Source organism: Elgaria multicarinata, chromosome 9, assembly GCF_023053635.1.
Source record: "Elgaria multicarinata webbii isolate HBS135686 ecotype San Diego chromosome 9, rElgMul1.1.pri, whole genome shotgun sequence".
Taxonomy (NCBI): Eukaryota; Metazoa; Chordata; class Lepidosauria; order Squamata; family Anguidae; genus Elgaria; species Elgaria multicarinata.
Genome location: NC_086179.1, coordinates 4,997,796 through 5,013,558, shown reverse-complemented (window position 1 = coordinate 5,013,558; position 15,763 = coordinate 4,997,796). Strand labels below are relative to the sequence as shown.

At 45.9% G+C, this 15,763-nt stretch overlaps 1 protein-coding gene across 1 annotated transcript; it reads right to left on the bottom strand.

Annotated features, from left to right (window-relative positions):
• Positions 1-768: 768 nt before the first annotated feature.
• TSGA13 (testis specific 13) lies at positions 769-14,777 on the bottom strand. The gene is made up of 5 exons (XM_063134505.1): positions 14,721-14,777; positions 10,089-10,295; positions 4,477-4,565; positions 2,626-2,732; positions 769-962 (listed from the first exon to the last, which is right to left on the bottom strand). The coding sequence occupies exons 1-5, from the start codon at positions 14,775-14,777 to the stop codon at positions 769-771; spliced, it is 654 nt and encodes a 217-aa protein (XP_062990575.1).
• Positions 14,778-15,763: the final 986 nt, after the last annotated feature.

Here is a 15,763-nt window from a genome sequence, read left to right as displayed (position 1 = left end):
ACTGGTACTAACATTCAAAGCCCTAAATGGCTTTGGGCCAGATTATTTGAAGAAACGCCTCCTCCCATATGTACCTGCCCAGACCTTAAGATCATCCACAGGGGTCCTTCTCCCTGAGCCCCTGCCGAAGGAAGTGAGGCAGGTGACTACTAGGAGGAGGGCCTTCTCTGCTGTGGCACCCCGGTTGTGGAACGAGCTCCCAAGAGAGGTTCGCCTGGCGCCTACACTGTATTCCTTCCATCGCCAGCTGAACACCTTTTTATTTTCTCAGTATTTTAACACCTAATTCAACTTAAATTTAAACTTTGCTGTTTTAATTCCGTATTTTAATCTATATCCATTTCTGCTGTGTGGTTTTATCCTGGTTGTGCTTTTCATATGGTATTTTTTTTTATTTGTGCTTTTAGACTGTTGGTTGTTTTATTATGCTTTTCATGGTTTTAATTTTGGTGAACCGCCCAGACAGCTTCGGCTATTGGGCGATATAAAAATGTAATAAATAAAATAAAATAAACTGTGCTCTCCCAAAAGGATCAGCTCCATCGTGTGAACATGCCCGCACCCACTGGATTTTCAGAAGGTTTCACTGGAGCAGTGTACTGGAGCAGGGAGCGGACTGTGGGACTTCCATTCATCCCTCTGCTCCCTCTTATATCCTGCTCAGTTTTGCTCTCCCAAGTAGTACATATTAGTGAAATCAGATTGCACCAGGATTGAGGCTGTGAAGCAAAGAGTCAGAACACGAGGCGTCTCAGGCAGCAGAAGGCTTTATTGGGTGTTTTTGGGCACAACGGAGTCGTTTATGACCCAGAGTGGGGCCTTCCCGTACCTGAAGCCATCATCCCCTGGTGCCGTAAGAGTGCGCTTCGTTTCGGTCAGGCATGCAATGGTTAGAGGCTCCCAATGGGTCATTTGGGGGGCCCACCCTTGAATACTGGGCAGGGGTTCTCTTTTCTGTTGACCTGGAAGCAAAAAACACACAAAAGGCACAGGTGAGATTGGCCTACGCTCACGGGACTTCGGCGCATAAGAACTGTACAGCATATACCAAATGGGGCTGCTCCAGAAATCTATACAGACAGTGTATGAGGTTATGATTCTCTTGGGTTGAGGGAGAGGTTATGACTGCCTCCTCAGCGCCTCTTTCTTTACTGTGTGTACTGTGAGCTAGGCAGCACCGCCTGCGGAAGAATCTCTACCCCATTCAAAGACGCTGCTCGGGCCGCTTCCCCCTCGCGTGTTCTTCCATTCGAATAATCCCCCCTCCCACCCGGCGGCTCTTCTGGCGCGTCCCACCGGCGGCGGCTCCTCCTGCAAAACACTTTTCTCCCTCGGTGTGTTTGTATTTGCGTTTGCGTGCGCGAGCACACACCGAAGAGAGTCCCGGGGAGATGACACCGCGGGGGAGAGCGAGAGGCAGGAGCTGAACTCGTCCGCCGCACGCACGCAAACGGGTGGGAGGGGGGGTTATTCGAATGGAAGAACACGGGAGGGGGAAGCGGCCCGAGCAGCGTCTTTGAATGGGGTAGAGATTCTTCCGCAGGCGGCGCTGCCTAGCTCACAGTACACACAGTAAAGAAAGAGGCGCTTCTTTTAGGTACGTCTTTTAAAAAGGCGCACGGAGGCGCCTTCGCAACGACGTGTAGATCTGGCCCAGAAGTAATTTGGGACAGGTTGATGTTTTCTGGAAGCTTCTGTCATTATTTCGAGGGCTCTTTCTTTCTTAAATCGTTTTTATCTTGCTCTTCTAAGCACAAAGGAATTGTGCCGCCACGGGATTCTGGATCACCTCTAGTTTCCAAACACGCCTCACACAAACGCTGTGTAGTGCCGTAGGTATCATGGTTTCCAGCTTTTCTCTTCCTTGAGGACGCTGCTCTGGGATTCTGGTTTGAGGACAAACTACAGCTTGCACTAGGATATATGTTTCATCACCAACACTTTTAAAAAACTTTCTTATTTATATATTTTGATTTCCCCCCCCCCCCCGAGGAAATTAATGAATAATTCTGTTCATTAATTAGTTTTCTAGCATTTAAGAAAATGTAATTTATTTATTTATTAGGAATACTTATATATCTCTTAATATAATAAAATTCCTAAGCAATTCTTATATATGAGACTGGCACTTTGGGTAAATACCTAGGGGCTATGCAGCACCATGTGCAGTAACTTGGCTTGCTTTTAATTATATTTTTTAACCAGATGTAGGTATTATGCCTCTTCTGTTCTGGTATGTTTACGGTATGTATTGATGTATATTTGGAACCTGATCCTCTAGATGTGTTATGTCTTTTTTTTTAACATATTTTTCAGGTCCTGCCACTGCTGAAATTTATTTTTTATTTATTTATTTATTTATTTGTTACATTTCTATACTGCCCAATAGCCAGAGCTCTCTGGGTGGTTCACAAAAATTAAAAACATTCAAAGCATAAAACAACAGTATAAAACCATAATATAAAATACAATATAAATTGTTTGTTTAGTACATGGATCACCTTCTGCATCCCTGTATTGTTCCTGACGTGTGTCATGGCCAGGCCTGTTCCCCTTAGCCTGGGCTACTCAATGAGTCTCTTAAGAGGAGAGAGAGAAATGATCAAATAAGGGGGCTGGTCTTACCTAGTCTCGAGGAAGTACGCAAGTGGGGGTACATTCTCTGAAGGCGCCTCTCTGCGTAACTTTTCGAAAAACTCGCTTCACCGTTGAAATCGTTGTTGGTGGCAAATCTGTTTAGGGGACAAGATATGTTCAGATTACTGCAATTCCTGGAGACGAAGGCTATCCATGGCTATTAGCCGTGATGGTTGTGTGCTATCTGCAGTATTCGAGGCAGTAAGCCTGTGTGCACCAGCTGCTGGGGAACATGGGCGGGAGGGTGCTGTTGCACCATGTCCTGCCTTGTTGGTCTCTGGTCGACGGCTGGTTGGCCACTGTGTGAACAGAGTGCTGGACTAGATGGACCCTTGGTCTGATCCAGCAGGGCACTTCTGATGGTCTTCTCCAGTTAGAGCAGCCTTCCTCAACCTGGGGCGCTCCAGATGTGTTGGACTACAACTCCCAGAATGCCCCAGCCAGCTGGGGCATTCTGGGAGATGCAGTCCAACACATCTGGAGGGCCCCAGGTTGAGGAAGGCTGAGTTAGAGCCTGTAGATCAGCCATTTCCGCCTGAAACTGGGAGGAAGGTAGGAGCCACTTGATACTGAGCAAAGCGTCTCAGTCCATACAGCCCAGTACCGGCAGTGACTCTCCAGGGTTTCTACCAGGGAGCATCTGCACGGCGCCATTTTGGTAAGTGGTTGCCTCAAAGCCCTGCAGCATTGCTGCTGCAAGGCGGAATCACTAAAGTAACCTGGCAGGAGGGCGCGGGGGCCATCTGACCAGGAAAAAACACGGCACCGGTGGCCGTTTGGAGCTCCATCACCCCTGAACGTTTGCCCTTGTATTATCCCCCTCTGTTTACTTAGCGTTTGAAAGCCTTACGTTTCATTCATCTTCACACCTCTCCGTGGAATCGCTGTTTCCCGCCCCCCCTGCAGATTCCATTGGTACCTTCCCTGACAATCTGTTGGTTGCTCACAGGGACACCACACCCCTCCCTTCCATCAGCAATGCCGCCGCCCTCAGAACGTTGGATTGAGTGCGATGGGATAAAAATACACGTAGAGGGTTGAGCGCGTTGCTGGGAAAAAACATTCCTTCCCCGCACTTGGAACCCTCGCAAAGAGGGGAGGAAGAGGCGAGATCAGGGCAGGACATGGGCGGCGTCATATGAGTCCTTTGTATGCAATGCACCATGACAGTGGGACGGTGCGATGGAGCTCTTGGTTGGTCAAGCCCGCCCCCCGCCCTGCGTTCCCGCGCTTACCGGATCCGCCCCTAGCAATGGCCACTTGCTTAACCCAAACCAAGGGCACCACTGACTGACAAAGAAACAACGTGGTGACCTTGGAGCAACTGAAAAAGTTGCAGTAAAATAACAGCACAAAAAAGCAGTTTCAGGGAGGAAGACCAATGTGGCCGCAAGTTGGCGGCTACATCATATAAACACCGCAGCGCCACTGCGCAGCCACGATGGGATAGACAGGTGTATAGACAAGCCCCTGGAGATGCCAGGAATTGCAAAGCACACGTTCTACTGCTGAGCTATGGCTCTTCCCTGAGGAGTGCTTCCTCCAGAATGCCTGTATTTAACAGGAGGAAATGTGAACTGTGGAACTTCCTGCCACAAGAAAATAGCAGTGGCGAAGAATTTAGCCATTTCCAGAGCGGGGTTAGAAAATGAGATCAGTCATTGCCATCCTGTGACAGGCTCTGCCATTTTGTGGCCGGTGGGCCTCAGGAATTTTCAGTTTTCAAGTGGCCCCTGACTGAGGCTAGCAAGTCCTGCTGCTATATTGTTGTATATTCTTGCCACACTGTAAGCCACCTTTGGGATGAAACACGGTGCACGTTGTTCTCCATGGCTTTACCTGAATTGTGGAGGCTTCCTCAGTTTCCAGACGTCCGGACCTATCAGCTGTTTCTGTGACGTCCTCAGCGGGGGTAAGCAAAGTGGCTCCTGGTTGTTTGAACTCTATGAGGAAGATGGGGTGGGAAACAGGCCGGTCAAAATAGAGCTCATGGGGCAAAGCTAGGGTGTCCATATGGAAAGGAGGACCGGGCTCCTGTATCTTTAGCACTTGTATAGAAAAGGGACTTTCAGCAGGTGTCATTTGTATGCATGCAGCACCTGGTGAAATTCCCTCTTCATCACAACAGTTAAAGCTGCAGGTGCCCTGCCCTCTTTTGTATCTGGTCACTCTAGTATAGCTCCTGCAGCTTTAACTGTTGTGATGAAGAGGGAATTTCACCAGGTTCTCCACCGCCCAGAGAGCTTCGGCTATTGGGCGGTATAAAAATGTAATAAATAAATAAAATAAAATATCTACAAATGACATCTGCTGAAATTCCCTTTTCTATGCAACTGTTAAAGATACAGAAGCCCTGTCCTCCTTTTTGTATGGTCACTCTAGGCAAAGCTGCCATTCACAATGGAATCAGCTACCTAGGGAGGTTGTGGGCTCTCCCACACTAGAGGCATTCAAGAGGCAGCTGGACAACCATCTGTCAGGGATGCTTTAGGGTGGATTCCTGCATTGAGCAGGGGGTTGGACTCGACGGCCTTGTAGGCCCCTTCCAACTCTGCTATTCTATGATTCTATGATTCTGGGCACCCAGTCTTTGTCCTGAAGGGAAAGACGTCATGCTCTGGGTCAGCTAAAACTTGAAATCCAGAACCTTCCAATCACAATAACGCTGTCCCTGTGAAGGATAGAGTGGGACAGGTCCGCACTATCTTTTAAGCACCCCACTGTTAGAACAGTGCATTGTGTTGGAACAAAAGGAATAAATACCAGTCATTCATGTGTTCCCAATATCATATATCATCCATTCCTTGCTAATTCAGAGTGATTTAATTTGCTCTGGCCAGAATAGGTCAGATGGAAGTTAACGGGGAAAGGGAAACAGAGAAAAACAGTGTGTGAACTCAGGGGTAAAGGAAATGGTCCCTCTCCAGTATTCAGCTGTGGCCTAATCAACACCAAGCAGGATATTGCACTATGAAAGTGATAAAAAGCAGGAGCAAAGCGGTATTGAAGTGAGAGCCAGTGTGGTGTAGTGGCTAAGGTGGAGTCCGGAGATCTGGGTTCTAGTCCCCACTCCGCCATGGAACCCCACTGGGTGACTTTGGGCCGGTCACAGACTCTCAGCCCAACCTACCTATTATTATTATTATTATTATTATTATTTATTTATATAGCACCATCAATGTACATGGTGCTGTACAGAGTAAAACAGTAAACAGCAAGACCCTGCCGCATAGGCTTACATTCTAATAAAATCATAACAAAACAATAAGGAGGGGAAGAGAATGCACCAAACAGGCACAGGGTAGGGTAAAACTAGCAGTATAAAGTCAGAACAAAATCAAGTTTTAAAAGCTTTAGGAAAAAGAAAAGTTTTTAGCTGAGCTTTAAGAGCTGTGATTGAACTTGTAGTTCTCAAATGTTCTGGAAGAGCGTTCCAGGCGTAAGGGCAGCAGAAGAAAATGGACGAAGCCGAGCAAGGGAAGTAGAGACCCTTGGGCAGGTGAGAAACATGGCATCAGAGGAGCAAAGAGCACGAGCGGGCAATAGTGTGAGATGAGAGAGGAAAGATAGGAAGGAGCTAGACAGTGAAAAGCTTTGTAGGTCAACAGGAGAAGTTTATATTGGATTCTGAAGTGAATTGGAAGCCAATGAAGAGATTTCAGAAGTGGAGTAACATGGTCAGAGCGGCGAGCCAAGAAGATGATCTTAGCAGCAGAGTGGTGAACAGAAACCAACGGACTGATGTGAGAAGAAGGAAGGCCAACCTCACAGGGTTGTTGTTGTGAGGATAACATGGAGAGGAGGAGGAGGATTATGTATGCCGCCTTGGGTTCCTTGGAGGAAAAAAATGGGGGATATAAATGTAATAAATAAATAAATCGAAGTGCACTGACAACTGTTGGGGCCCATTGACACATACCATATACCACTTTCATAGTGCTATATCCTGTTTTGGTATAGATTAGGCCTCAAACACATTTTAGGAAAAACATCCAAGATCCGGAGAGGCCTTCTTCCCGCACAAGACTGCAAACCTAGTGGGGGTGGGAGGGAGTCGGGAGAAGGGGATGAAATACTGTTTATGGGCTGTGTGACTTCTTTCTCCTCTGATGCTTGGGCATCATCTCTGAGTTGTTCTGCTCTTTGAGCTTTTCTATACAAGGCTGTTAATCCACTGTATCAACTTTCAGTTTTGTGGTAGAATTGAGATCCGAGCACTACATAAAGAGTGTGTCCTTTCCTGCTTTTCAGCTACATAACCTCTAGGTTGTGCTGTGGAGTAGTGGAACAGTGCAACTACACAGGTGGAAAAAGCATTTTCTTTCGCTTTGAAAAATAATACCATATTTTCCCTGCTCTAAAAACAACTCACTGAAAGCGCTGTTTTAAAACAGCAGCAAAACTGGAAGATCATAGGGATGTAGGAAACTACCTGTCATGATCAGGCCTGTTCCCCTTAGTGTGGGGGAAGGAGTTTCAGGCTATCCATCAGAATCAGATTCTGAACCAAAAGAAACAAGACTGGAAATTAGGGCTGTGCACCGCTTCAGATCCAAATCCTGAATCCTGAACTGGGTGATTCAGACCTCCCTGAAACAGATCCGAAGCGGATCGGAGGAGGTCGAAATCGACCCAAACCAAGGCGGAGGAGAATCATAGAATCATAGAATAGCAGAGTTGGAAGGGGCCTACAAGGCCATCAAGTCCAACCCCCTGCTCAATGCAGGAATCCACCCTAAAGAAGATTCACCCAGGCTCTTCACCAGCCAGAGATGAATCTTCACCAGGCTTTATAAGTGAAAACTCTAACAACTCAGAGTCTGTGGGAACTCAGTCATCTTCAGAAGGGGGAAGGGACTTCAGAGTTGACCAATCCCAGAGTCCGCCGCAGATTCAAACGGGCGGAGCTAAAAGAAGGCGAGAGGCGACCAGCTCGGCTAACTTCTCACCAAAGGCTTCTTCAAAGGAATCCTCCCTGAAGTGAAAGGGACTCAGGGAAAAGACCTTCCCTTTTGTTGAAAGGACAATCGCCTCACTTAGCCAAGTTTTAGCCTAGAGGAAAGTTCCTAGGGTTTAACCTCTCTTCAGGTGCGAAGAGAAGTTTATTTGCTGAATAAAGTTTTGTGGATGACTTGGCAGACCTCTTTATTGCCTCGCACCGCAGCAGGAGGGCTAGGAAACACGACAGCACCTTATACAACCATGAGTAGAGAAGGATGCAATCGATGCCTCGTGTAGAAAACCTCTTTGTCTTTTTACAAAAACAGTTCCTACAGTCTCCTCTTAAGATTTTTTCCAATCCATTCCATACTCTGTTTCCCTGTCTTTCCCAACTGCTGGTGCTCACTTAGCTGGCCCGGCCCAAGACATTGCCCTTCCTGAGGCGAACCACAAGATGGCGTCTGTCCCCTTCCCCATTTCACGTTCAAAGGGAGTCGGTGCAAAGGCTAGAATTTGACCACCTTGAACCTAACCTGGTCAGGTTGCTTTTAAACCCTTGCCGCAAAGACTTGCAGCGGAGAATGCTGAGGGAATGGAGGGGGCCGAGGCCTTGGAGATGCATGATAACTTCTGCCAATAACTACATGCCGAGGTAAATAACCACCTTGCCAATAACGAAGAAGCACCTGGCCAAAAGGTCAATCAAATAAATACAAGCAACCAAGGCCGCCTGAGCTTGAAATAAACTTTTTTTTTGGAGGGGGGATATCTAATTTGTATGGACATCTTATTTATTATTTATTTATTACACATATACTGCCCCCACAGCCAGAGCTCTCTGGGCGGTTTACAGAAATTCTAAAATTGAGATAAAAACGAGTATACAAAATTAAAAAGTTTAAAACACAGAACATACACACACAAAGCATTAAAAACCATTTAAAAAACTAAACATGTGGGTGATTAAGATGTGCCGCCATATGCCTGGGCAAAGAGGAAAGTCTTAACCTGGCGCTGGAAGGATAGCAGCGTTGGTGCCAGGCGAGCCTCGTCAGGGAGATCATTCCACAGTCTGGGGGCCACCACCGAAAAGGCCCTGTCCCTCGTTGCCACACTCCGAGCCTCTCTCGGAGTAGGCACCCGGAGGAGGACCTTAGATGTTAAACGTAGTGACCGGGTATATTCACGTCGGGAGAGGCGTTCCGTCAGGTATTGTGGTTCCAAGCTGTGTAAGGCTTTATAGGTCAAAACCAGCACCTTGAATTGGGCTCGGAAACATACAGGCGGCCAGTGCAAGCGGACCAGAGCAGGTGTTATACGGTCGAACCTTCTGGTTCCTGAAATCAATCTGGCCGCTGCATTTTGCACGAGCTGCAGCAATTGGCATGTGTGTGTGTTTTTCCTTTTTGCGTGGACCCTGGCTTGAAATCAGTTTGGAGGTACAAGGCTAAACATTCCTAAGCCATGTCAATGGGAAATGGAATCAAGGGAGGACAAATAATACCGACCAAAGTGATTTTCACGAAACAAATAATGAAACAAATGAGGGTTTAGTAAGGTAAATGAATGGAATGACTAAACAAAAAGGATTTCTTGCTTTTCCCCTGTCCAGCATAGCTCTTCTGCCAGAAAGCCCATTGTTGGTTTTGGACTAGCTATGGAAATACTTTTGAGGTCAAAGGCTGGTAGTTGTAGCCTGGGCAATGAGTAGTCTTAGCTTTATGGGTCTTGTTTATGGACTGTGAGCCTCATGGGACACAGCCTGGGACCAAAGGCACAGTGCCTCGTTGTCAGAAGAGGAGCCCAGCAGAGAGAAGACTGTGGGTTCCAATGTCAGTGGGGCAGTGAATCCGCTCCAGGTTTCAGTCACAACCAGTCAGATCTCTAAAGGGGCAATTGCGACTGATTGATTGCACACTTGTGATTGGCAGCTCATGAAAGTTTGGTGGACCTTTACATGACGTCGTCAACATCCAGGATGTCTCCCGTGCTTTTCCCTGGTAATCTCACTTTTAAAAAAATTCTGAGATAATGCAGTATTGAAATTATCGCAGGATGTCTCCACTGTATAAAGCCAGCATGGTGCTATAATACCACTGTTTAATTGAACAGAAAAGCACTACTGAGAGGGGAAGTTTTCAATTCAAATCACATGGTCACCATCTAAATCATTAATGCAGAAACACTCCAGAAGGAGAAACCCTGGTAAGAATGCGGGATTTTTCCTTAATGTAGAGACATCCCATAAGTGGGGGGACGACGACGACAGCTAGTGACTATGGGAACCATCCAGTATAGAGAAAGCATTTGGGAATGGCCTAGAAATCCCTTTTGTGGTTAGATCTTGGGATTCACTTTCTTTTAATCAGGGTTTTGCTGTTTTATTGTTTTACTCTGTACAGCACCATGTACACTGATGGTGCTATATAAATAAATAATAACAATAAATAAATAATAGGGGGAGGAAGGCGAAGAACCTCTTTCCGTTTTAGCAAGAAAAAGCAGCCTACCCTTCCTAACAATTCTTTCGAGAAATACCGCGAAGGCGTCGAAAGCTGTTGGCCGGAAATGAGCAGAGGAAGTGGGCTGTTAGTCACAATCAAGGTTGTCTTGTCCTGATTGAACTCCGAAGACCTCAGCATGATGGCGATTTCTCCCCGGTGCCGCTCCAAGTGCTCTCGAAATTCGGCATCGGTCAAAGGGACAAAATACTGGACCTGCCCAGAGACAAAGAAAGCAAATGAGAAGGAAAGAAACCTTCTATTCGCCTCCCCCCCCCCCAAAAAAAGCTACCGAGGTCATCGTGAACACATTTTTCCTCCTCTGCTTTTTATTTTTATTTTTTTTCCTAGGTTCAGTGTTGACAGACAGAGCAGTCACGCTCCAGCAGACCCACTGGTTGCATCTTTCAGTCAGGGGGTTAGAAATGCAAGCAGATGTTATTTGGCACCAAAATATAACCTCTGCTTGTTTCAGCTATGGCTGCCCTGAAATATAATCAGTGGAGCCTGATTCACAGTAGGGCTGTGAATCCACTCCGGGTTTCAGTCAGAGCCAGTCAGAATTCTAAAGAAGCTGTCCAGGCACCTTGAATAACTCCTTTAGGGTTTTGATTGGTTCTGACTGAAACCCGGAGTGGATTCACTGCCCCCTGACATTGGAGCCACCAGCCTCCACTGCATATAATCATAATGTTGGAAGGGATCTTGAAGGTCATGTAACCCAACCTCCTGCCCAAAGCTAACTCTGCAATGTAGGATTCAGCTCCAACATAGAATCATAGAATAGCAGAGTTGGAAGGGGCCTACAAGGCCATCGAGTCCAACCCCCTGCTCAATGCAGGAATCCACCCTAAAGCATCCCTGACAGGTGGTTGTCCAGCTGCCTCTTGAATGCCTCTAGTGTGGGAGAGCCCACAACCTCACCAGGCAACTGATTCCATTGTCGTACTGCTCTAACAGTCAGGAGTTTTTTCCTGACGTCCAGCTGGAATCTGGCTTCCTTTAACTTGAGCCCGTTATTCCGTGTCCTGCACTCTGGGAGGATCGAGAAAAGATCCTGGCCTTCCTCTGTGTGACAATCTTTCAAGTATTTGAAGAGTGCTGTCATGTCTTCACTCAGCCTTCTCTTCTCCAGCCTGAACATGCCAAGTTGTTTCATTCTCTCCTCATAGGGCTTTGATTCCAGACCCCTGATCATCCTGGTTGCCCTCCTCTGAACACGCTCCAGCTTGTCTGCATCCTTCTTGAAGTGTGGAGCCCAGAACTGGACGCAATACTCTAGATGAGGCCTAACCAGGGCCAAGTAGAGAGGAACCAGTACCTCACGCGATTTGGAAGCGATACTTCTATTAATGCAGCCCAAAATAGCATTGCCTTTCTTGCAGCCATATTGCACTGTTGGCTCATATTGAGCGTGCGATCTACAGCAATTCCAAGATCCTTCTCGTTTGTAGTATTGCTGAGCCAAGTATCCCCCATCTTGTAACTGTGCATTTGGTTTCTATTTCCTAGGCGTAGAACTTGGCATTTATCCCTATTAAATTTCATCCTGTTGTTTTCAGCCCAGCACTCCAGCCTATCAAGATCACTTTGAAGTTTGTTTCTGTCTTCCAAGGTATTAGCTATCCCACTGAATACCTCCCTATTCATTTTCTCCACAGCATGCATCAGTTTGTACACATCTATCATGCCTCCCCTTAGCTTCCCCAATCCCGTTGTAACCTCCCCCCATAGGGGAGATGCTCCAGCCCCTTGATTATTTTATTTGCCCTTTTCTGCACTTTTTACAGCTCTGCAATATCTTTTTTCAGGTGTGGTGACCAGAACTGTACACAGTATTCTAAGTCATGTTTAGCCAAAAATCATTTTCCTTGCAATTTCCACCCGTTCCTTCTAATCCTGCCCACAGGATCGACAGAGAACAAACCTGTTCCATCTTCTGCCTGACAGCAGTCTAAAAATATGTCTGAAAGTCGATCCATGCTAAACAGATCCAGTCCTTTCATAATCCTGGCCGCTCTCCTCTTGACATGCTCTAGTTTGTCCATGTCCGTCTTAAAATATGACACCCAGAACTACTCCAAATGTGGCCAGACTGATGCAGAACAGAACAGAACGATTATTTCTTGTGACTTGGACAACCTGACTCTGTTTTATCCTGGTTGTGCTTTTGATACTGTCTTTTGTATTTGTGTTTTTAACCTGTTGGTTGTTTTATTATGGTTTTATTTTTGTGAACCGCCCAGAGAGCTTCGGCTATTGGGCGGTATAAAAATGTAATAAATAAATAAATAAATAAATTAACGCAGGTCATAATTGCACTGGCTTTTTTAGAAGCCACGTCGCACTGCTGGCTCTTATATTCACTAAGAGACCTTGGGTCTAAACGTTTTTTAATTTTGTAATTTTGAATTAAAACGGAGCTTTGTTCTAGGAAAAGATGCAGCTGGTAGAACTGTTACCCAATTCCTTGAATGGCATGTGCTGCCGGTAGTGCAGTTTTCCTGTGTTCACCACAAACCTTTCGTTCCCATCATGCTCTGCTCTCAGTTCTCCTTCCATTTCAAGACCTCTTCTTTCTCTTACAATGTGCCCTGAGAGAGGTTGGCTATATCTGATTTCCTGCCCTTCCGGGTTTTGCTGGTGGTGACAGCTGCTGTGTTTCTTCCGCCCAAAATGCTTGTCATTGGCCAACAGTCCTGTGCCGTCTACTGGCCAATCACGTTTCCCGTATGTGGCATGGCATTGTGATTTGGAGCACATAGTGACACAGAGCATAGCACATAATTATGCAATGCAGTCTCTTTTCTGGAGTAATTGCTTAAATGTCCACCATGAAAACATAGCTGTTTTGGTGACAGGCACCAACGGCCTGGCAAGCCATTGAGAGATTTTGTTACTTTCTACTGTTAGTTTTTCCCTACCCTGTGCCTGCTTACCCTTCCCTGTACCTGTTTGCATTCTCTTCCCCTCCTTATTGTTTTACTATGATTTTATTAGATTGTAAGCCTATGCGGCAGGGTCTTGCTATTTACTGTTTTACTCTGTACAGCACCATGTACATTGATGGTGCTATATAAATAAATAATAATAATAATAATAATAATAATAATAATTTTGAAAACGTTCCGAAAAAACTATTTTAACAACAAATTAAAGTTTTGTGGATTTGCATAAGCCAAGGTTTCTAAGTATCTAATTTATTTATTTATTTATTTATTTATTTATGTTATTTACTTATGGTGGAATATATTTACTTTTGATGGAATGTATATGTGTCATTCTCAGCACAGGCTTTTGGCTATTAAAACTGAAACACACCTTTGATCTGTACATTCAAACTGAGTTTTGAATTTTTCGCACAATTGGGGTGCGAAAAAATGGAGTTTTAATTTTATTGATCGATTACATTTCGATACCATCCAATAGCCAAAGCTCCCTGGGTGATTTACAAAAGATTAAAACTTTAAAGTACAAAATAAAACATCATCATCATCATCCCGCTTGCATACAAAAGCAATATGAAACAAATCAAAAATAAAAATAAATAAATCCCCGCACCAGTTAACGCTTTATTATATGCCGCGAGAAGAGAAACATCTTAACCTGATGCTAAAAGGATGACAATGTTGGTGCCACGTGGACCTCACTGGGGACAATGTTTCATAATTGGGGGGCCACCATCAAAAAGGCCTTCTTCCTTGTTGCCATCCTATAAAGCACCTTAAATTGGGCTCAGAAACATACAGGTAGCCAGTGTGAGCGGGCCAGAAACAATGGTTTGTTTAAATAATAATAATAATAATAATAATAATAATAATAATAATAATAATAATAATAATAATAATCAAATTTTCATCACTGTTTTATGCATTTTTTTAATAAAAATGTTATAAGGGAAAAATGCAAAGGCAAAAAATTTAGATGGCTACAGCTATGTTACTGGGATTCTGTGGGGTGGTGAACCCTTTCCTTGGTGCCCTAAGCACGTGCTGATGTTGCTTAAAGGCGAATCCAGGGGTCAGCAACTTTGGAAGGTCTGACAGCCATTCCCCCTAAGTGGTGGGGACACAGGCCACATTCCTGCCGAATTTAGCAGCAGCCACACACACACACACACACACACACACACACACCCTGCTGTTTTGCTCCTGGTTTTTGGTGGCAAACCGCCAAACAAACTTAGTTTGTTTTCATGCTCAATTTGGCTATTGTAGTGTTCTGAAGTGCATGGCTTTTTGTGGGAGGGCGGTTTTGCTGCTACTGCAAATTTTACCGTCACGGTGGTGGCAGTGGCCCTATAAGGCCCGTGGGCTCTACCAGGGGAAAGAGGGTCCCCATGTGCAACGTGAAACTCAGAATGCAAGGCCTGTGGGTTGCCCTAAAGTAGGGTGACCCTATGGAAAGGAGGACAGGGCTCCTGTATCTTTAACAGTTATATTGAAAAGGGAATTTCAGCAGGTGTCATTTGTATATATAGAGAACCTGGTGAAATTTCCTCTTCATCACAACAGTTAAAGCTGCAGGTGCCCTGTCCTCTTTTAAATCTGATCACAGTATAGCTGCACGTAACTAGCTGTTCATCAAACCTCCCGTTGCCACCTTCACGTTCCAGGAAAAGAGCAGGTGACTTCCGCTTACCAGGTTCGGATGGTTCGAGTAATTCGCCTCGTGCTTCAGGAAGAAGTGGCTACTCATCTTGAACGAAATCCTCCTAGGAGGCAAAACCAACAACACCCCCCAAATTCTGTCATTTTCACATCCGGCAAGCCTCCCAATCCAATATCGTGAGTGGGACGCACAGCGGAGGCTGGTGGCTCCGATGCCAGTGGGGCGGTGAATCCGCTCCGGGTTTCAGTCACAACCAATCGGAGAGCTCTGGTTCTTACTGAAACCCGGAGCGGATTCACTGCCCCACTGGCATCGGAGCCACCTGCCTCCACTGGGTACACACTCCCTGCTTCATAGGAAAACAGGAAGCTGCCTTGGTCCATCCAGCCCAATATTGTCTACACTGACTGGCAGCAGTAGCTCTCTCCAGGGATTCAGGCGGGATTTTTTTCTAGCTCTACTGGAGCTAGATCTATGGCACTGCTTTATAACAATATTGAAGTGCACTGATAACTGTTGGGCCACAATCCACATACCGCTTTCATTTATATCCTGCTTTCTATTCCACATTCATAGTGTAGATCTGGTCCTGGAGACACCAGGTATTGAACCTGGGGCCTTCTGCATGCAATGCAGGTACTCGGTCTTTGCACTATGGCCCCTCCCCTAAAGATGAGACAATTCGGGGGCAGCCCTTACCCAGTTTTGATTCTTTTTAAGGGAGAAATCACTGGAGACTGACGTTTTATTTTGCGCTCGTTACTTTTCGTGAGCAAAAATCGTCACTCACGGATTTCCGTGGGTCCCTCTCACGACGTCGTCTGCCTCCCGTGGACCTCCTGCCTCTTATAGCCTTCTTTATGCCACAAAAAATCACCCCAGTAAGTCCGACTTATTTTTAAAGACAGAAGTCGCTGTCTCCTGCTGTGTGCAGGAGAAGCAGCGGGGTCAAAACGGACCACGTGCACAGTGTTTACTTCCTCTTTCAAAAGAGGAAGCAATGAGAGGGACAAACGTGCGGGCGGAGAAGCGACAGTAAGCAAACGCGATTTCCCCCTGTGTGATGACGCTCG

Coding starts and splice junctions, on each gene's coding strand:
- TSGA13 (XM_063134505.1), bottom strand. CDS start 14,777: ATGAGTAGCCACTTCTTCCTGAAGCACGAGGCGAATTACTCGAACCAT. Junction 4,566..10,088: donor CGAAAGAATTGTTAGGAAGG/GTAGGCTGCTTT, acceptor TCAAACAACCAG/GAGCCACTTTGCTTACCCCC. Junction 2,733..4,476: donor AGGAAGCCTCCACAATTCAG/GTAAAGCCATGG, acceptor TCCCCTAAACAG/ATTTGCCACCAACAACGATT.